We start from the raw sequence: 18,783 nt of genomic DNA on the forward strand, positions 1-18,783 counted from the left end.
GAGCCTGTATTTCAACAGGCTCATTACACAATTGGAAATATGTCTGCCATATTTTGTCACCATACACTATATTAAAGAAAGCATGCTCACAGAGGGCTGCAGCCCTGCAGGTCATCTTCACTCAGCCCTGAAGGTACCATACTGATATGATTGTAATTGAACATTTTCCAAAAATCTGGATAACAATAAAACACTGGCACAGATGAGAAAGTATTGTATCAAAAACTTTATTCTCAAATAATGTTTTCAAAATATCTGATAGATAAACTTTGAGTCTCTTTAACAGCAGGTTGTGAGGCTGCATATACACATACAGTATCTGTTGTATAATCATTTATAACACTCATGTATTTCCCCCCCTCATGATCTGTCAGAAAAATGCCCTTTTCAAAACTCAAGAAGTTACAAGTCAAGTTAGGAGCATCCAAACTGTTGCAGACTTGCCTATGCTGCTTTCATAGCCTACATTTACCACCAATTTATTTTCCACTCTAAACCCATTATGTCTAAACAAGGAGAGCCAGATGACTCCTTGCTTAACAGACGTAAGGTCACATTTTGGGCCGTAAAGAGGTCAAGTCATTCAAAATCTTTTGTGCCCGTGGAAGTCATCCCTCTCCCAGATATAGACACCAGGATCAGCCACACAGAGCTGTTTTTACACAGGAACACTTATGTTTTAAAGAAAGTGTCATTTTCACCCCATCCATGAATACCGTTCATGACATTTTGACACTAAACATCTGGTGTAGGTATCTTAAATGTATTCAGAAAATGAATGTAAACATTATGCATGAAATCACAAATGCTAAGGCAGCTTGTACGGCACAGCTGCCGCATTAAAAGCCACATTATATACCATATTTCTGCAGGGAATGGGGATTTAAATGTTAAAATGAAACGCAAACTCTGCCAGCCCCAATCTGTGGAGGAGTTGGAGCTGACACATCAGTTATAGGACTGAAGTGTTTTTGAGTTTGAATAAAAAACTTTTTTACAGGTGTGACCAAGAGATAAGTGTCTCTCCAGCATGGAGAAAATAAACTCTGCATCCCACAAGGTTTTCTGTTCCTGTGTAAAATCAGCCGTAAAAGAGATCACATGACATTTGAATTTTATATACTCGGTTTGAACCATAGATTTTTACATGGAGTGAAACAGTAAAAACATTGACTTTAATGAACAAGAATTTGTTGTACCTACATCATTAATCATAAAAAGTACAGCATGTTTAATAATTTGTTTTTGTTTTTTTACAAATTCTCCATAAAAAATAGATTTCTGTACAAAACTTTTTTCTTTTGCACCTACTTCAAGTTCAGCAGCACATGATGATGATGATGATGATGATGATGAGAGGTGACATGGAGGTGATCATGATGCTTTAAACAATAACATTAATGATGATGGCAGCTTCCTGGTAAAGACTTGCCATTTTTTTTTAACATATCTCTGCCATTTATGACCAAATGAAACCATTTTTTAAAGTACACATTTATAAGCCACAATCTCACTTACTGCAAGTCAAAATGATTTGCGGAGACTGTATCCCATCATCATGTGTGACTGTAACACTTATATGTGTGGTGTCTCAATCTAGAAGCTGCCATGTGCCGTAATGTCAATAATTCATCCGAGTGAAGCAGGTGAAGTCAGCAGTGAAGCAGTGAGTGAAGTGAGTGACTGAAGCAGTGAAGTCAGTCAACTCACGTTCAATTCTGACAAAGATAGTGATTTTCTTCAAAGCTCTAAAGCTGAGCGTATGACATGAGAAGTTTGTCCTATCCAAACTATTGAGCAGAAGCTGACAAAGGCCTGTCAAGGGCAATACATAACATTTTAATTTCACTACAAACTGAATCTGAAAGCAGCCATACTAGTGTTCCTAGAAAAGATCAGTGTCCTCCCTGCGGGATAATAAATTCATCTTTATGTAGTGTTCATGTCTTATATCTGCATTGAATCAATTATGTAATTATTTTAAGCGTGTGACATTTACAGTTTTAGCTGTGTTTTTCCTTAAGCTCGCAGCAACCTAGGCCCCTTTGTTTCAATGAGGACTGCTGACAATACCACTTTAGTAAGGGACAACCTATTTCCCCAACTGTGAAAAGTCTGAGCTGAAGAAGCAGAAACAACCTTGGCATTTCAAAATGTAGTGGGTAAGTTTTAAAAATATTTAACCAGCTGTCGCTCTTTAAACGGCGAGGACTGCTGACAGTACCAAATTAAAGGCAAATGTGAAAACTTCTTCCTATGTTGTAAAGAAAGTCTTCAGTCATTCTCAACTTATCTTCAAGGAGGTATGTGTCATATCCAGGAGAAGACTGATCAATAAACAGATGAAGTTGTACAGCCTCCGCACACTGTCTTTTCTACATATTCCAATAGAAATTAAGACATAAGCTAGACGTCACTCGTTATGTCATTACTCTAAGAAAGGGCCTTTGTTATAAGATTTGCTTTTGTTAATATTGAAATGAAGTCACGGCAAACTTCAACAAAAAAAGTTGTCCATTGTAAGATATTTTTCAAAAGAGTGATTTTAATCAGAGCCACAACAATAGGCCTCCTTATTTTATAAGTGAGAAGAAATACAGGTAGACCTCACAGAGGAATGGCTTTCTTCCCTTTTCAATCATTCGCAGTCCTTTAATTTCAATTAAATAGCTATGAAAGCGAATTATGCCCAGCTTTCAGCTCCACATCTCACTCATTTTGGAGTACTAACTGGGAACAATGGAGATCTGTCTCTGTGCCTTTGATAATGATGTTTTTGTTTATAACAGACATTTTCAAATATAGAATAAACTTTAATTTTTTTAATTTAAAACAGAGTCGAGGTATTAGAATCAAGGGGATTAAATAATACAGCAATGTTGTAATACTTAGATGTGAACTTCCTCACTGTATTTTAAATCTGCAATTACCCACATGTCTATGGGTACACAAGATGTGAAAGCTAACCTCGGTAGAGCCCCTCTGATGGGACAGCGCTGAGTCGAAGTGCTCTGGTTCAGTCTCACTGGGAGATCAGATCCGTATCATTACAGTAATTGTTAAAAATTACACCTTTTACTACGCCTGTAGAAACCTTGCAACCTCTAATTTTCAGGCTCCATTATGCTCTCTTGACTCCATAGGGAATCGCAACTGAATTAATTTAATCAATTAAAATAGAAGCACTCGAGCAATAAAAGGTGAAGAGGATCACTATCTGCTGTTGTTTACAGATGTCTGTTTATCTGTATATGAGAAGATTTTCAAAGTGTGTCTACTGTCTTTCCCCCGCTCTCTAACTCTTCCCAGTATAATAACTTGTACCCTAATTTTCTCTCTCTAACGGGTGTAAATGTTTCTGGCTGTCTGACCACGACCCTGACCCTGAGGCTATGAATGACAGGCTAACAATAGATACCATAATACCAACAACATCCTGTATTCATGCTTCCAAACATTTCCCCCATTGTTTCGTCCTCATTTCATTTGCAACATTCAAACTGGTGTTCATTTTCAGAAAATCCTTTTCAATTAAAAGAGCCGGAAATGCAAATGCAAAACTGCAATTTGCTTGTCACTTCGTTCTAGCATATCAAAAAGGTGGATGTGACAAACTTCTCATAACAAATGTTTTCTCCTCAATATTTGGGACTTGGTTAAAATCCTAACTGCAATATAATTGTATTAAGTGTTTCATCGACAAAATCATAATTAGAATGACATATTTTCATTAACTAATATCTCATACCTTCCACACTCCTGTGCGAATCAATGGATATGTTTTTTTGTTTGTACGTATGACAGTATGATGGTTTGAGCTTATTTGGACAATACAAATCATGCAGGTGTAATGCCAAAATGGATCGCATGGAGTGATACAAACGAGAAACAGGCCTGAAGACACACACTGAAAGCAGTTACATCTATGAATTCTAAACCAAGTGCAGCATCTTTCCAAAAATACAATTATTTTGAGAGAACACTGCGAGAAATAACAAGCTTGGCAAGTGATTTAAAACCAGTGGATTTTCTTGAATTCCCAAGACTACAGGGTGTTTGTACGACATTGTGTCTTAAAATACCAGGAAATGAAAGGTCGCACTCGCTAAGCTTGTGTATTTGTTGCAGTGAAGTTCCTGCGATAATAAGCAGGATGTAACTTTCTCTCTGCACACGAGGTATTTCTAAAATGGATAGGGGCAATAACTGCCGACAACAATAATTGTGCATGTTGTCTTCGTACTGTATTCGTTTGTCCTCTGCCTTACGTGACAGATGATCAAACTGATCACGAATACATGGTGGGCTCTTTAAAAAGACGTGTTGAAATAAAATCAGATATGTCAAATGTGTTCAGAGATGACGTAGGATTATGTTGATAGTTTGGGACACTGGCAACACATATTTTTAAAGAGTTATAGAAACAGTTACATTCCTGAAAGCTAACACTGCTAAACTGAAAAAAAGCCCATAGAGAGATACTATTTAATATTCATAAAACACTGTACAGTATCTCAGGAAATGATGGAGTTTAATACCTGAAAATAAAACTAGCAGTGGTGTACCTGTGTTTCAGTGGGACCATACTGCATATTATGGATGTGAGGCTTTCTGTGTATTTCTTCCACACATTACAGCACTCACACTGTGCAGTATCAGCTTTCAGAAGCATCCACTGTTCTATAAATGGCACAAATGAAAGTGGTGTCATTTCGTGACACTAAAAGCTCAGAGGTCCGAGGGTAAACTGATCCCAACTTTCTGGTTGGCTAGCGTGTTCTCATGGCAACAAAATAAACAACAGTATAGCATGTGGTCACACCTTCTGCTTACAGGGAGTGTGTGATATAAATGTGTATATACAAACACTCTGTAACCCTGTATTTTGTCATTTTTCTCGTCTTTTTAAAGATAGAAGTTTCTGAATAAAATTCTCTTTTTTCGAATGACTCATTTTTCAAACCCATTTCAGACCCAAGTCAGAAAAACACACTAGTGCAAAATTTGTGCGGTTTAAGAGTTTATATAAAGTTTATATTTTGGGGTCCCCAGCAGCAGTGGTTTGGGAAGTCCCAGGGGCCACTGGGTATTTGAACATAGAGTCTGTTCATCAATATCTTCACTGAAGAAAAATGACCGAAGAGACTAAAAGAGACAACTATTTGCCTCAGTCTCCATAGCAACCTGTCTTTGTCTCTCTTTTCCAGCATGACGGACAGAAGGGGCTATCCGTCCATTTGTCTGTTTCCGTCATTCAACCAGTCTGTCCGTTAATCTGTTGATCATTTCTGTTCTTGTGGCTGGAGAGTATGCTGTAGAAAATAAATCAGTCAACATTTGACTGATAATCCCGCCCAGAGTTAGGAGAAGACGAATCATTTCCAGGATTTGGCCGCAGCTGATTGCAGCAGTTGAAGATCTTGACAGCTTATTGCCTCCAGGCTTCCTCTTTTTCGGCCACCAAGCTCTGAATCCTGGCCAGTCCAAGAACAAGAATCAGCTGTCTGACTCTTTGATTGTGTGAGACAGGCCTCTGTGGACACCAGCCCGGCAACTCAAATGTCTGGTTTTCTGGTTTAACGAAGTCTGCTTAGTGCTAGTGTTGAATATTGTTCATCGTATTGATCTTAAGTGTATAGTACGTCCAAAGAATATTTTAAAAACGGCAAAAACTCATCTAGAACTAGATCACAGGGTCTTGTAATAAACTTGGGGTAAATAGCATTTGCAAATGTTTGATCTGATATGTTTAAGCATACATTAGTTTTCAAATACTTCATAAGTAGGTCATAAGTGGCAGAACGTAAACACCACCTCACAGTTATCTTTTTGAGAATCTGACAAGTCAACATACCTCACTCTGTGATTTTCCTGATATTGTTGAAGCCATTCAGTTCTCTACGTAGGCTGAAACAAACATTTTAATTGTATCTGCAACTGTTATTTGACCCTGGCTTGTCCAGCACTAGTCCACAGCTCCTAGTACACATCTAATACTAGTGTCCAGTACTGGATGAGATTTGAGCTTTTAAGGAATTTATGTGTTGAGCTCGTCACTGCATTGACTGCATTTGGTGATCCATTTAACAGCAGTCGATTGATATCAGATTCCCCCAAAACAGAATCTGAGAGCTTAAGTTACGTCAGAGTCTAGTCCCGTCAAGTCAAGCATGATGGAGGTCTACAGGGATTTTTTTGGTCTAGCACCAGTGATGGTTTTTATGTTGACATATAAGGAACAATCAAATTACTTTTTGATGTCTGAAGGGGATAAAAGAGTGCGAGTCCATGTGCTTCCCCCTTGCATCACCCATGTCTGGCCTGCAGCAGGGGACTTCATAAGTTAAGAGCCTACACTGTGCACATTTGGCGTGGGGTCAGGTTGGGCAAACCACATTCAGGTTGCAGGGAGGGTATTCATGGGCCATACAAAGCACTTTCCATAATAAGGTTGATTTTTGCAGTAGTCATCTGACACTGGATGCACACTGTACAGTGAGGTTGTCGCTCTTGAAGGAATTAGTTGTACCATCTTTTGTGTTTTTCCTTGGTGTTTTAATGGCAACAATGCCTCAGAATAATTCTAGTCCCAGTGTTGATCTCCTCAACAACACATTTGATAACTTCATTGTCTACTCCCTTGTGTACTGGTTCCAACGTATTTCGCTCTTTCCGACTATGGGTAGAGGAGGATGATACCTTTTTGCAGGTAGGAGGTGGAGCAGAGCTGCATTACTGTGCAGGTTATACTGCCAGAGGACCAGCATGCTACAACACAAACTGCTCACAGTAACAAGTCCAAATCATTTCTTCTTTCTTCTGTTTGGTGAAACCACAGCACAGACTGCGACAGGGAGGTTGGACTGAACCACTGTTTAGGTGGTGGCAGGTTGTTGTACTATACTACGGTACAGACTGTATTGAGTGTGGTGTCGAATCGAACTGCCTTAGCCTCAGTGGGCTTCATGTTGGTGTCATACATTGGGTTTTCAAATGATGCCTGACCGTTGGAGCTCTCATGGCCGACATAGCCATTGAACTGGACCTTGGGACGTGTCCTGCAAGAGAGAGGAAAGACTGACATGATGCTCACTGCAGGTATTTGGTTATACAGGGATATCTTGACAAAGTTTGGAAGAAAAAAAACACAGTAAACCAAAACGGTGCAAGACAATAACAAGCAAAAGACAAACTCAAAGATATGTTAGACATTAGGATGAATTTGCTTAAATGTGCCTGTTTCCTTTCTTTAATATAAGCTCTTACCAAGTCTCCCATTTCAAATCATGTCAAGTCTAGTTTGAGCCCAGGTGAATCAGTGATGTGTGAATAAGTGGAGCAACTACCAGCTTAACATCAATATATTTTTCTCTGAAGTTGGTGAACCAAAAAGCCTGGTGAAATATATTTTATTTGTGAGGTACTGTAGCCAGAAATGTGACTCAAGGGATAATCATGTTCTTCTGTGGTTTGTGAGTCCTTGAGGTTTTTTTCTAGCTTTTCAAAATAGAGCTTTAAGTAGAAATATTTAGCTGTCTGCAAAACAGCATTACATGTTTAAGTTGTTAATATTTGTTTGTGAAACATATCAACATGCAGCAAGACAAACCACAAACAGAATTTTATAATTTTCCTTGCATTGCCTATTCAACATCCGTGATTTAGAAAGCACTGGTGGTAATGACATTTTAGGGATGTATGAGTTCAAGAACTACTTAACAGCAGAATGTTTTAACACTACTCATACAGAGAAACCAGCAAATGATTGTTGGTATAAAGATGAACAATTCATAAAAAAAAGAATATATATTTCTATTTTATATAGTCATATTTAGTTCTACAACCAATTAAAAAAAGACAATTTATTCAGACAAGTTAACATAAAATGCCCTTCTCTGTCTTCTCAACTGTCTTGTTAACATGATGGGCAAGAGCTTTAGCCTTGGGATTAAAGTCGCCCCCTTAGTAAGAGCTGGTTTCTGGTATAAATCTACTAATTGCATGGAAATGGTTGGCAGGCGCGATCACATGAACCGTAGCAACCGTCTGCTTCAGTGGTTCAGCTAACCAGATCCCATCTGCTGATCTCATGTGAGTCTCAGTACATGCAACCTCCCATCATCCTGTAAATGGTGCCCAATGGTTTGAGTTCAAAAGGACACATTATTAGTCAATGTGCCTGAATAAGGATTTTAGGAAACTTACTGCAGGGATTCAAAAGGTTATGCAGTGAAATACACTCTTCTAACTTGTGTGTTTGTCGCAGATTACCTTTTTTAGATAATCAGGTCCTATAATCCAGTTAGATATAATCACTTACTCCCAAACCCTGTGGAACTATTAGCAGCGAGGAATGCTGCAGCCGAAACACTGTTTGACTCTGACCTCATTAAGAGTGTGTGTACGTGTGTGTGTGAATACTCACTGGTAGAAATCCAACCCTGGGGAGCCACTAAGCCTACCCTACATGCTCAATCCATTACTTTACAAAACTGCACACACACCAAGACACACGGCAGACCTCCCTGCATGGCAGTAGTTCAAGTCTCTGCACTAGTTTCTGTTTGTGGCTGTAGGTGCAATACTTTAGTTTTATTGGTAGAATGAAAAACAGCTCACACAATTGCTTTGACAGTATTATAGATACTGTATTGACATATAGATCTGCAGTGTGCACACTCACACCTCTCTTTTAGTTTTATTATTTAAGTTATTGCATTGTTATGTAAAGCAATGTTCTATTTCCATCTTAGCATTTTGTTTGTCTAGGGCGTTATGTTAACTAAATGCACACCTACTGTCTAGTAAAGATGAAACAAATACAACAATAAAATAATACAGGTATATTTGCTCACACTTCATAGTATTACTTAAACGTAATAGAACATCAAAAACGGTGTTTTTTCTTGATGACATCATGCTGACGGAGAGATGACAATGAGATTAAAGACAAATTACATCGCTTTCAAGCGTTAAATGGTGGCTATTATGACATAGTAAGGCTGCAACAACTTTAAAACAATTACTTTCATCTGAGATGAGGAGTCTGTGTGTTCCATTTCCCTCTGAATATCTATTCAATTGGTTTAAAAGCTTGTGTTTTCTAACAATACAAATAATGTAGGACAAAGTACTGAACTGAGCTCAGAACAGACAATTCAAATGTCATATTTTGGTGAATTGTGCAGCCTTACATAACAGCATGAAGAATCATTTTAAAACCAAAAACAAGAGATGAAGAGTTTGACGGAGTATGTGGCGGCGGCGGAGGTCTGGTTGCTGTTGGAAACCAGGTGGGTGACAGGTCTTACCTGCCGCCAGGCCCCCAGGTGTCTTTTGGTCTCTCATTGTCATCTGTCTCAGCAGACAATGTCCTGCATACAACCATCAGCTTTAATATACATGGGCTATCATTGCACACAGCTAACACACTGTAAAGTAATATTAGTGTTTGGTAGCTATTGTATACAAATCCAACTGTACTGTCAATATCTGTGTAAATCTGGGCAGCACAATATATCCTTTATATCACAATAGAAGCTGCACAATACAGTATATCAAAAAAGTCTGCTGTATTATACAATAGGGATGTTTTGTGTTGTCAAAGAGCATAATAGAAACATTTACAACTAAAATGTATATTATTTTAGTGATGCTTTTTGTGCCTACTTCAATGTGTTCAATATAAGTATTTTCAAATTGATTGATTTAAATTCAACAGCTGTGTACTAAAAGTGTCTGTTTATTATAACAGGTACCGTCATGATTGCAGTATTCAAAATAATGATATCAACATATTTTCCCCATACCGTGCAGCACTCATCTTCATAGACCTGTAAATAGGAGTCACGGTCTTATCAGGGTTTACTATACTCACAAGTCAGTAAACACTACAGCCATGCAATTTACTAACTTTCTAACAATGCATTAGACTGTTGCCTCAATGAGGTCAGGACATGTTTCACTGCAGATAAAGTATCATACAGCTACCATTAATGACAAGCCAACAGATTAGCGTGCACTGCAGTAATGACTTTTGTTAGATGAGTATGATAACTTTGTAAAAGTTTGAGTGATTAAGTGCAAAGATCAGAACCGCCCTAAGATGTAGAATCTTAAATAGGTCTAATATAGGAAACGTTAATGATGACATTTTACCCTCAATATAGCTGAGAATAATCTGGCATCTTAAGGCACAGTCTTTTGTGAACTTTCTAGGAACAATAATTAAAATCTAAGGTCAATCAGATGTAATCTTCATAGTACGCTTTGGAGTTTTAAAGCTTTAATTATGTTTGAACATTTCGTTAAACCTGCCTCTCCTCCCAAGAATGGTATCTGGTCCACTTAATGTATTTCAATAGAGCTTAAGGACAAGGGGTTTATCAAACAGCTACTCTTCTACTTAGTTTTGAAGTCACTCACAAATATATGACGTTTTCAAAGACAAAAATCGGCATTAGGCTCTATTTTGATGTTGGTTTTGGCGAAAGCACAAATGCTAGTGGACAGCCAATTTGGAAAGTCTTCGGTAAATGACATCACCTATTTATCCTATCTCATACATTTCTAAATTCCCATCAGTATTCTATATTCAGAGTAATTAAAGAGGATTTTTCTACTGGGTTGGAATATTTGGTGATTTTTTTACAATACCAAAATGTCTTGATATGCAAAGGAATTCCCTTTCTTTCCTGTGAGCTCTAAGTTTAGGGATGCTCCGATCGGCAATTTCGGGGCCGATCACCAAAATCAGTATCGGCCGATACCGATCGCCGATCCGATCGAGTGGGCGGGGCCTAAATGGAAGATTTAAACTTTAATCTTCCATTTAAAGTGATGTTTAAAACTCAGTTAATGGGGCTCATTCACTGGAGCTTCCACAAACAACAATCAACTTAATTATTACATTCAAATGAAGTACATTATTCAAGTTTGCATTCACTTTGGAGAATAACACGGGAGAAATGAGCGGAAGCGCTCTCTTTTCCTCTCTCCCCTCCCCCTCTCTCTCTCCTGACAGCCTGTCAGTATCTCATGCAGCTCACTGATCTAGTAATGAGTGACCCGACAGTGAATAATAAATATATTTATAATAACTAGTTTAGCTTGTTCCAGAGGTAGATAAAATAGCTAAGTGTGTTAGGTCTAACTCTTGTGTGTTTCGCTCCGCTCACCGGTCCGGCGGGCGGAGCTGCAGGATTTCTGCTTCACACACGTTGCATACCGCTATTTTACTGTCTTTTTCGGACACCTTAAAATAATGCCAGACCGGTGAAGCCATTTTGGCGAGCTTGTTTTGCCGCACACAGAGAAAAGTGTCATGTATTTTACGTCATGCGATCGGCATGTTTAGAGAGCACCGATCGATCGGTAGAGTGAGTATCGGCCGATCTCGATCGGAGCATCCCTAGCTCTAACTACCTTAAATACATTGTGGTATTTGTCTTCTTCTGGCAGTGTTTCCCACAGAATTTGATTCTATTCTATTTTCTCCCAAAAATATAATTTGCAATTAACAATTTAGGCATTTAGCAGACGCCTTATTCCAAAGCGACTTACAATGACCAATTACAGGGACATTCTCCCTGGAGTAACTGCCTTACTCAAGGGCACACTATTGGTGGTGTTCCAGGTGGGATTTGAACTCGCAACCTTCCGATCATCAGCCCACCTCACTATACATGATTAGAGCAACAAAATAAAAAATAAATAAATAAAAAATAAATATGAGACCTATTTGTGGCGGACGATATTTAATTGTGGCGGTCACCAATTTGTTTTAGTTATATCTGCATGAGGAAATTATCAAGCTAGATTTTTCTTTTAATCATTTGTAAGTTTTTATTGTCTGTTTTTACTCTGAGGATATAGCGTACCTGTGCTTGTAGAGATAGAAGGCGAATCCAGACAGGATGAGGGCAAAGAAAGGAACTAAGATGGCGGCTGCCACGGAGCTGCTGTTGGTGTAGGGGTTGGATGGGTCCATTGCCATGGTTACAGGGCCTGGGGACACAGACACAGATGAACCCACACATGCATGAACACATTAACACCCTTTTGTGCACGAGTAATAGAGGATTTCCTGTCCTTTTAGTCTTTACACTTGAGTTCTGTTTCAGTGTTTACTCAGTCTGAAATGTAATTTATTTTTACATTACACAAACACATTTTCTTTTGCTAATATTTCTTCAGTTTGAACTAATATTTATATTTTCCCATTTTCAGTATGACATGGTGTCAAAAGAAGATATCAAGGCTGTGTTGTTTGTCACATCTGGCAAGAAGCTAATGTGTCTGGCACAGTTGCCTGTTTCAGGGCAGTTTCTTCAGATTGTAATGAAACTTGGTGGAAGGTTGTAGCACGGGCCAAGCAAGACCTCATTACATTTTGGAGAAGATCCGAATCAAGGGGCAGATACAACAATTATGTTTCAACTTCGTTAACATTGCGCCATGTTTGGCATTTGTGCTGCATTCATGTGGGGTCAGAATAATTGGGCAGGAAAAAATCCGTCTTTACCCTTTCAGGTCGGAACAACAATTCAATAACGGATTGTTTAAACGCTCTGAGCTTTTAAGAGTCAATATTTTTCAAACAAAAGGACTTAAAAGGCAGTTAACACATCAAACGACTTTGCAACTCAGGGAATTGGACCATCCAAGGAGTGTGTGATTGCAGCGTTGGCCTCTCCGCTCTGCGACTGGCACTCTAGTTGTGTTTGTTATTGATGCTGATGTCACGGAAAGACCTACCTTGCCTTGTTAGATGGAACTTGCCAAAGTCTTTACTGTGAGTATGACCCTGGTAGACAAAAGTCTTCTGGTCGGATTCTGCAGTAACCTGAAAAGTGAAAGCAGATTGTTGTTTGTTCTTAGATAACGACGTTCAGTTAAAGGCTGTTTTACATGTGAAGTATGAGGCATGTGATAATATTCTTAGCATGTAGATACATATGTAGCTACCTCTTCATTTCTTGAATTTTACATTGTGGTATATCAACGTTATTTTAGTTTTCACCCTGTCTTCTTCCCTGATCAGCAATATTTCTGCCCCTCATGTACTTTGGCCCTCCGCACCCTCCTTCTTTTCTTCTCTTGTTTGGAGGCCAAAGCAGCAACGCTTTACCCCCAAATCGACAATTGAAATGTCATCTTCTAACTGTAAATAAATTGCTTTCCAGGAATCACAACTAAGCCATAACCAGCCTGACTCTCCTCCTGCCTTACTCTTTTTGTCATCCGCAACATGAACAATTGTCTGTCTCTGCTTCCTTCCTTCCTTCTTACACCCTTCTGTTATCCATTCCTGCTTGACTATCTTTTAAAATCATCCCACTCGGTTCCTTCCTCTGTCCTCCTCTGTAATCAAGTCAAACAGGATCCGGTTTCTAATCCATTCCCCAGCTGCAGACACAATCTTCAGAAGTCCCAGCTTCAAAAACCACATCGAACAAAGTTTAACAGTCTCCATGGAACATGAAAGGTGACTTTCTTTTTTTTGTTTTTCCTTTTAAACACTTCTGGCATTCAATATGTTCACATATAAAAGGAGCTGATTGACTAAATTCACAGCTTAAAGAAGCCCCATTTGTGTACATCAAAGATACATTATGAATGCACAGGGAGGTGTAAATAAACCAAATGTAGGTTTTATGTGAGGATACGTGCTGGAACTATTTATTGGCTGAAGTAACATCCTGGATTCTCTACGGTACGCCTTGCAACCTCACGTATACATGCAACCTTGCAACACTTCTTGGTAATCCACATTAATCCTGTATTTTAAGAAAAAATAGTATTTCAAAATCTGATTTGTATAACGTGTATTAACATTTGACTGGAATTTAAATACATCTCTTTAGCAAGACCCTGCCCAGCGCAGTAGTGTGGACTGTGCCACACTTGTTCCCAAATAGGGCAGTGATGTTGATATTGTAGCATTGATTTTGATTGTGAATAAAGACATGTGCAAGGGCAACATTCACTTTAAATTGCTTTATATAAAAGGAGAGTAAGTGTATCTTACATATCCGTCCATGGCCCAGTTGTCGTTTTTAAACTTGCTGTAGTAATGCTCTGTGGGCCCCTTCACCTGGTACACCTTCAGCAGCAGCTGGTTTTCCTCTGACTTGTAGGTACCTGCATGAAAAGATACATATATATTGAAAAAACTGACTTCTAATAAGTAAACAAACAGACAGACAGTTAGGCAGACAGACAGGGTGGTAAGCAAACGGAAGGACAGGTTGACTGACAAACAGCGAAAAGGAGATTACATTACATTGCATTTAGCTGACGCTTTTATCCAAAGCGACTTACAATAAGTGCGTTCGACCAAGAAGATACAAACTTGAAGAAAACAGAATCATATAAGTACATCAGGTTTCATAGAGCTAAAACATTTCAAGTGCTACTCAACTGGCTTTAGATAAGCCAGTCCTTTATTAGCATATAAGTGCTTTGTTAGTAATTGTATTGCTCGAAGTGGAGTCGAAAGAGATGAGTTTTTAGTCGAAAAAAGATACCTTGACATTTTGATTTATAATACTCTTTTCCCTTCACGAAGCACCTGCCACATTAATGGGGAGAAAGTGACATTCACCCTTCAGCTACATATCCATACAAGATTAACTATAGCACCAACACAGAAACTGTTGCTTTCAATATCACAAGCCCATGAAAGAGAAATATCACAGATTTAAAATGAAATCATTTTATATGTTGAGAGCGCTTGCCTTCTACCTGCAGAACATCTTTCATGACCCGGAGATCAAGCTGAACTATTGATTGTGAAATGTTGTGAAATGTCAAAACACACATTAGTGTCAGTTGGTGCGTCAGACCGTTTTTTAGGTTTCATTCAAGAGCGCAGCTTTACATTTTTAACCTTCCACTATTTCTCATACTCCAATATCTGAAGCACATTTGATCACAAAACATGTCCATGGGAGTAATGCTGTGAACATGTATGTAAACTGTATATACTGTACATTATTGTGGTGATTCTGCAGTTGCATTGAGGTTCATGGTTCCCATCTGTGCCTCTGTACGTTGTATTTTCTACTGGATTTTTATCAAAATGTGGCGCCAACAATATTTTTAGATTTCAGTGAGGCTTTGCTAATAAGTGTAAATGAAAGCCTGATCTTTATCAGCCAGATGTGTATTAACACCCAAAGCGTGATTTACAATGCATTTCAAGTTTGCAAATCTTCAAAATCTGGAAAGTGAATGCTTTTTTTTCAGCTGGAATCAAAGGTGGTGTTACAATACTCATTTGCACAATGACAAGTGCATTTATTTTTCACATTATCTGTCAAGTGTTGTATGAAATAAAGTATTTTTCATCTCTTCTCTACATGTATAGGTACGTATCTAATTCAGGGTTATCCAGTTCCAATCTAAAAATATATGAAAGCTATGAAACATTAAACAACATTATTAGTTATATTTTTAAGTTTCTCAAAATAAAAACGAGAGTATCTGTTTTGCTTGTTTTTTACCTGACAGTCTGATTGACACCCCGCTGGTTTCCAGTAATGTGACGTTGACTCTGCTGCTGGTAGTGTTGAACCCAGTAACTGTGAATGTGGTGGCCTGTCTTTTCCCTAGATACTCGTAGAAACCGCTCCACTCAGAGTTTGGAGAAAACACATCCACTGGAACTGCAATGGAGAGAGAGAAACAAAGAAAGAGGAAAAGTAAAGCTTGCTCTGCTTCCTTCACATTAAACTGCAGCAGTGTTTCTGTTACTCTCTATCTGAATCACACACTTAGATTTATGACTTATTCAAAACTCAACAGCTTCAGTATTCTTGCAAAAATCTTTGTTGGTATCTCTTCACAGGCTCCCTCAAAATGCATATATTGATTTAAAAAAAGCTTTCTTCAAACTTACAAGGTATTACATGGTATTGCACCTGAATGTTTTCACTGATTTATTTACTCAGTCTGAGCCATCATACATCTGCAATAAGGCCCATGTAGTCGACACTCGGTACAACCTACTGCAACAAAAGCTATCCCTCTCTGGATATACTTTGTGATTTTTTGATTAAAAAAAGGCGTGATGAATAGTATTCCAAGCCAATATAATAACATTACAGAATTGACAATACATCTGTGGTTTAGGTACAACAATGTGTTGAAATAGTTTATTCTGCATACCTCGAATCTTGTTTTTCTGAACATCTGAGTCTCCTCTGACTTTGGGATTGACTTTCACTCCAACTGAAACAACAAAAAGCACTTTGTTCAGATCAAATCACTTCATGTTTAAGCTTATTGAAAGTATATTTGTTATAGAAAGGGTTGGGAATAGATGACATGAATAAGGTAATATGATGAATGTGTATTCATTGAGATAACATGTAATCTAGTGACATTTATCAGTTATTTGGTTCTACAAAAGAGCCAACTGGCAGACTGTTTACTTTATCATTCATCACGGTATGCATAGCCATGGGCTCCTTGTCTTTGAGACTAGATAGGGGCCACGAGTACGTGATTACAAATAAATAACCAAAACAAAAACATCACCCGAGCATTCATGATACGCCTGAGGGAGATTTATGAGAGCATACCAATAATATCAGGACGATAATCTGTATTTATTTTTAAACCATATGGGATTAGGACATCCAGTTAAGATTCTAGGCTCAACATTAGCTAATTTTATAGATAGGATCTGTATACCTTTACAGAGCGGAGGTTTACCCGACCATCTCCCATCACTTTTGCAGGTTCTGTGCTCTGATCCCCCGGCCAGATAGAAACCATCCTGACAGGTGTAGATCAGCGTGTATCCCAGGGTGGGCAGCTCCATGGATCGAACATCAACATTACTGGGGGTCTCCGGCTGTCTGCATGAATGGGCTGAGTGACAGGGAAGAGGAACATAAACACAGTGTTAACACTTCTTCATAGAACCAAAATACAACATTTGAACATATAAAAGAACACACACTTTGATAATATTAAATAACGCTTAATTATGATGAAAGTGTTATTTCTTACCGATGCACTCAGGTTGAGTTCCACTCCAGGTTAGGTTTTCTAGGCATGTTCTCGTGGTAGAACCAAGGATGTGATAGTTCTTGCGGCACTTGAAGGAAATCTTACTGCCAACCTGCATAATGTAAAAGCACAATGAATAAATCTTCTTTATTTGCAGCTTCTTAAGACCTGCCACACTCAGCATGGGGTACTTGTCATTAGTTTGAACATAAAAGCTTTTAACATTCAATTAATTGCTTATTGTTTGATTCTGACAAAACAAGAAACAAAACCAAATCATTTCTTATATCAATTCATCTCTTTTAGAGAGCATGTTATTGTTATCCTGCTCAATGTGGTTAGTAACTGTCTGTTCTCTTTGAAGAGATGGCAGAGGAAATATGACTTGTGGATCCAATTATACCTCCACAAATTGAAGGATTTGCGTGTTTGCTTAAATTCCATTAACACCAAAATCTTCCATCCAACAGGTTCTTATCTCTCCAGACACTCGGTCTCTAAGACAAAAAACAATGCGGCTGTTTGACATCCATGAAGTCTAACTCCCCTCTAATGGGGGGCCACTTTCCCTTACCTTTATTTCTGATGGGCATGTCATGTGTTTGATGATTTCTTGTTTTTCTATCTGATGATCTTTTAAATCCAAAGCCCCCCATTTCTCAGATTGTTTACACATTCATTCATTCATTCATTCTTTCTGCTTGCATTATTGAAACTTCTTTGGGCTTCTTGGTGCATCTTTGAAAGGCAAGCAAGTTTATTTATATAGCACCTTTCAACACAAGGCAATTCCAAGTGGGTTACAAAAATGAAAGACATTTAGAGCATTAGAAATAGTGCAGCGAAACACATTATGAAATGGCATTTACAAACAGTCATTAAAAAGCAAAGAGAATAAAATAAACAAAAACAAGCTAATATATAACAAATACAAGTTACAATGCAGTGTAAGATATGAATAGTTCAATTAAAAGCAGCGGCAAATAGTAAAGTCTTAAGCCTGGATTTAAAAGTAGTAAGAGTTGTATCACATAAAAGTGGTAGACTCCCGCTGCTCTATTCGTCTTTACTTTCTTATAACAGCTCCTATTCAACTTACGATTTGAGCACAGACACCTATTTATCAACCAAGTTGCAATTTGAATAGCATTGGAGGATGAAACCCTCTTTAATGGTCACACATACACACATACACAGTGAAATGTGTTATCTGCTTGGAACCCATCCTAGTACTAGGAGCAGCGCCCGGGGAGCAATGGGAGTGGGGGGGCGTCCAGTGCCTTGCTCAAGGGCACCACGGCAGGGCCCAGGAGGTGAACTGGGACCTCTCCAAGTACCAGTCCATACTCCATATTTAGGTCTGTTCGTGGACTTGAACCGACAACCCTACGGCTCCCAGTCCAAGCTCCTACTGACTGAGCACTGCCGGACAATCAATAATCGATCTTTTTGTATTCAAAATGCATAAAATGCAGTATCTAAACTTGTGTCTTTTAAAAAAGTATTAACTCATACATTTAAAGTCATTAGGAGGATATACAGTAGCTTTACCAAGTGTAAGGTCAACTGGAGTCTCACCTGAAAGCCCTGGCCCATGACTGGGACCCCATAGGCCGGAGTCCCTGGGTCACGACAGCTGTTGAAGGCTGGGTCTACACACACACACACACACACACACACACACACACACACACACACACACACACACACACACACACACACCACACACACACACACACACACACCACACACACACTACACACA

General features: G+C 38.6%; 1 protein-coding gene across 1 annotated transcript in view; it reads right to left on the bottom strand.

Annotated features, from left to right (window-relative positions):
- Positions 1-211: 211 nt before the first annotated feature.
- LOC117536456 (CUB and sushi domain-containing protein 1-like) overlaps positions 212-18,783 on the bottom strand; it is a gene marked incomplete at its 5' end in the record, with an annotated part of 113,181 nt that continues 94,609 nt past the window's right edge. Inside the window, 11 exon segments of the mRNA XM_034201329.1 lie at positions 212-7,058; positions 9,312-9,374; positions 9,810-9,833; positions 11,880-12,006; positions 12,757-12,844; positions 14,030-14,142; positions 15,507-15,668; positions 16,171-16,233; positions 16,699-16,878; positions 17,020-17,131; positions 18,598-18,671. Of these exon segments, the coding sequence (XP_034057220.1) occupies positions 6,899-7,058; positions 9,312-9,374; positions 9,810-9,833; positions 11,880-12,006; positions 12,757-12,844; positions 14,030-14,142; positions 15,507-15,668; positions 16,171-16,233; positions 16,699-16,878; positions 17,020-17,131; positions 18,598-18,671 (1,166 nt within the window).

Source organism: Gymnodraco acuticeps, unplaced genomic scaffold (genome assembly GCF_902827175.1).
Source record: "Gymnodraco acuticeps unplaced genomic scaffold, fGymAcu1.1, whole genome shotgun sequence".
NCBI classification, from domain to species: Eukaryota; Metazoa; Chordata; class Actinopteri; order Perciformes; family Bathydraconidae; genus Gymnodraco; species Gymnodraco acuticeps.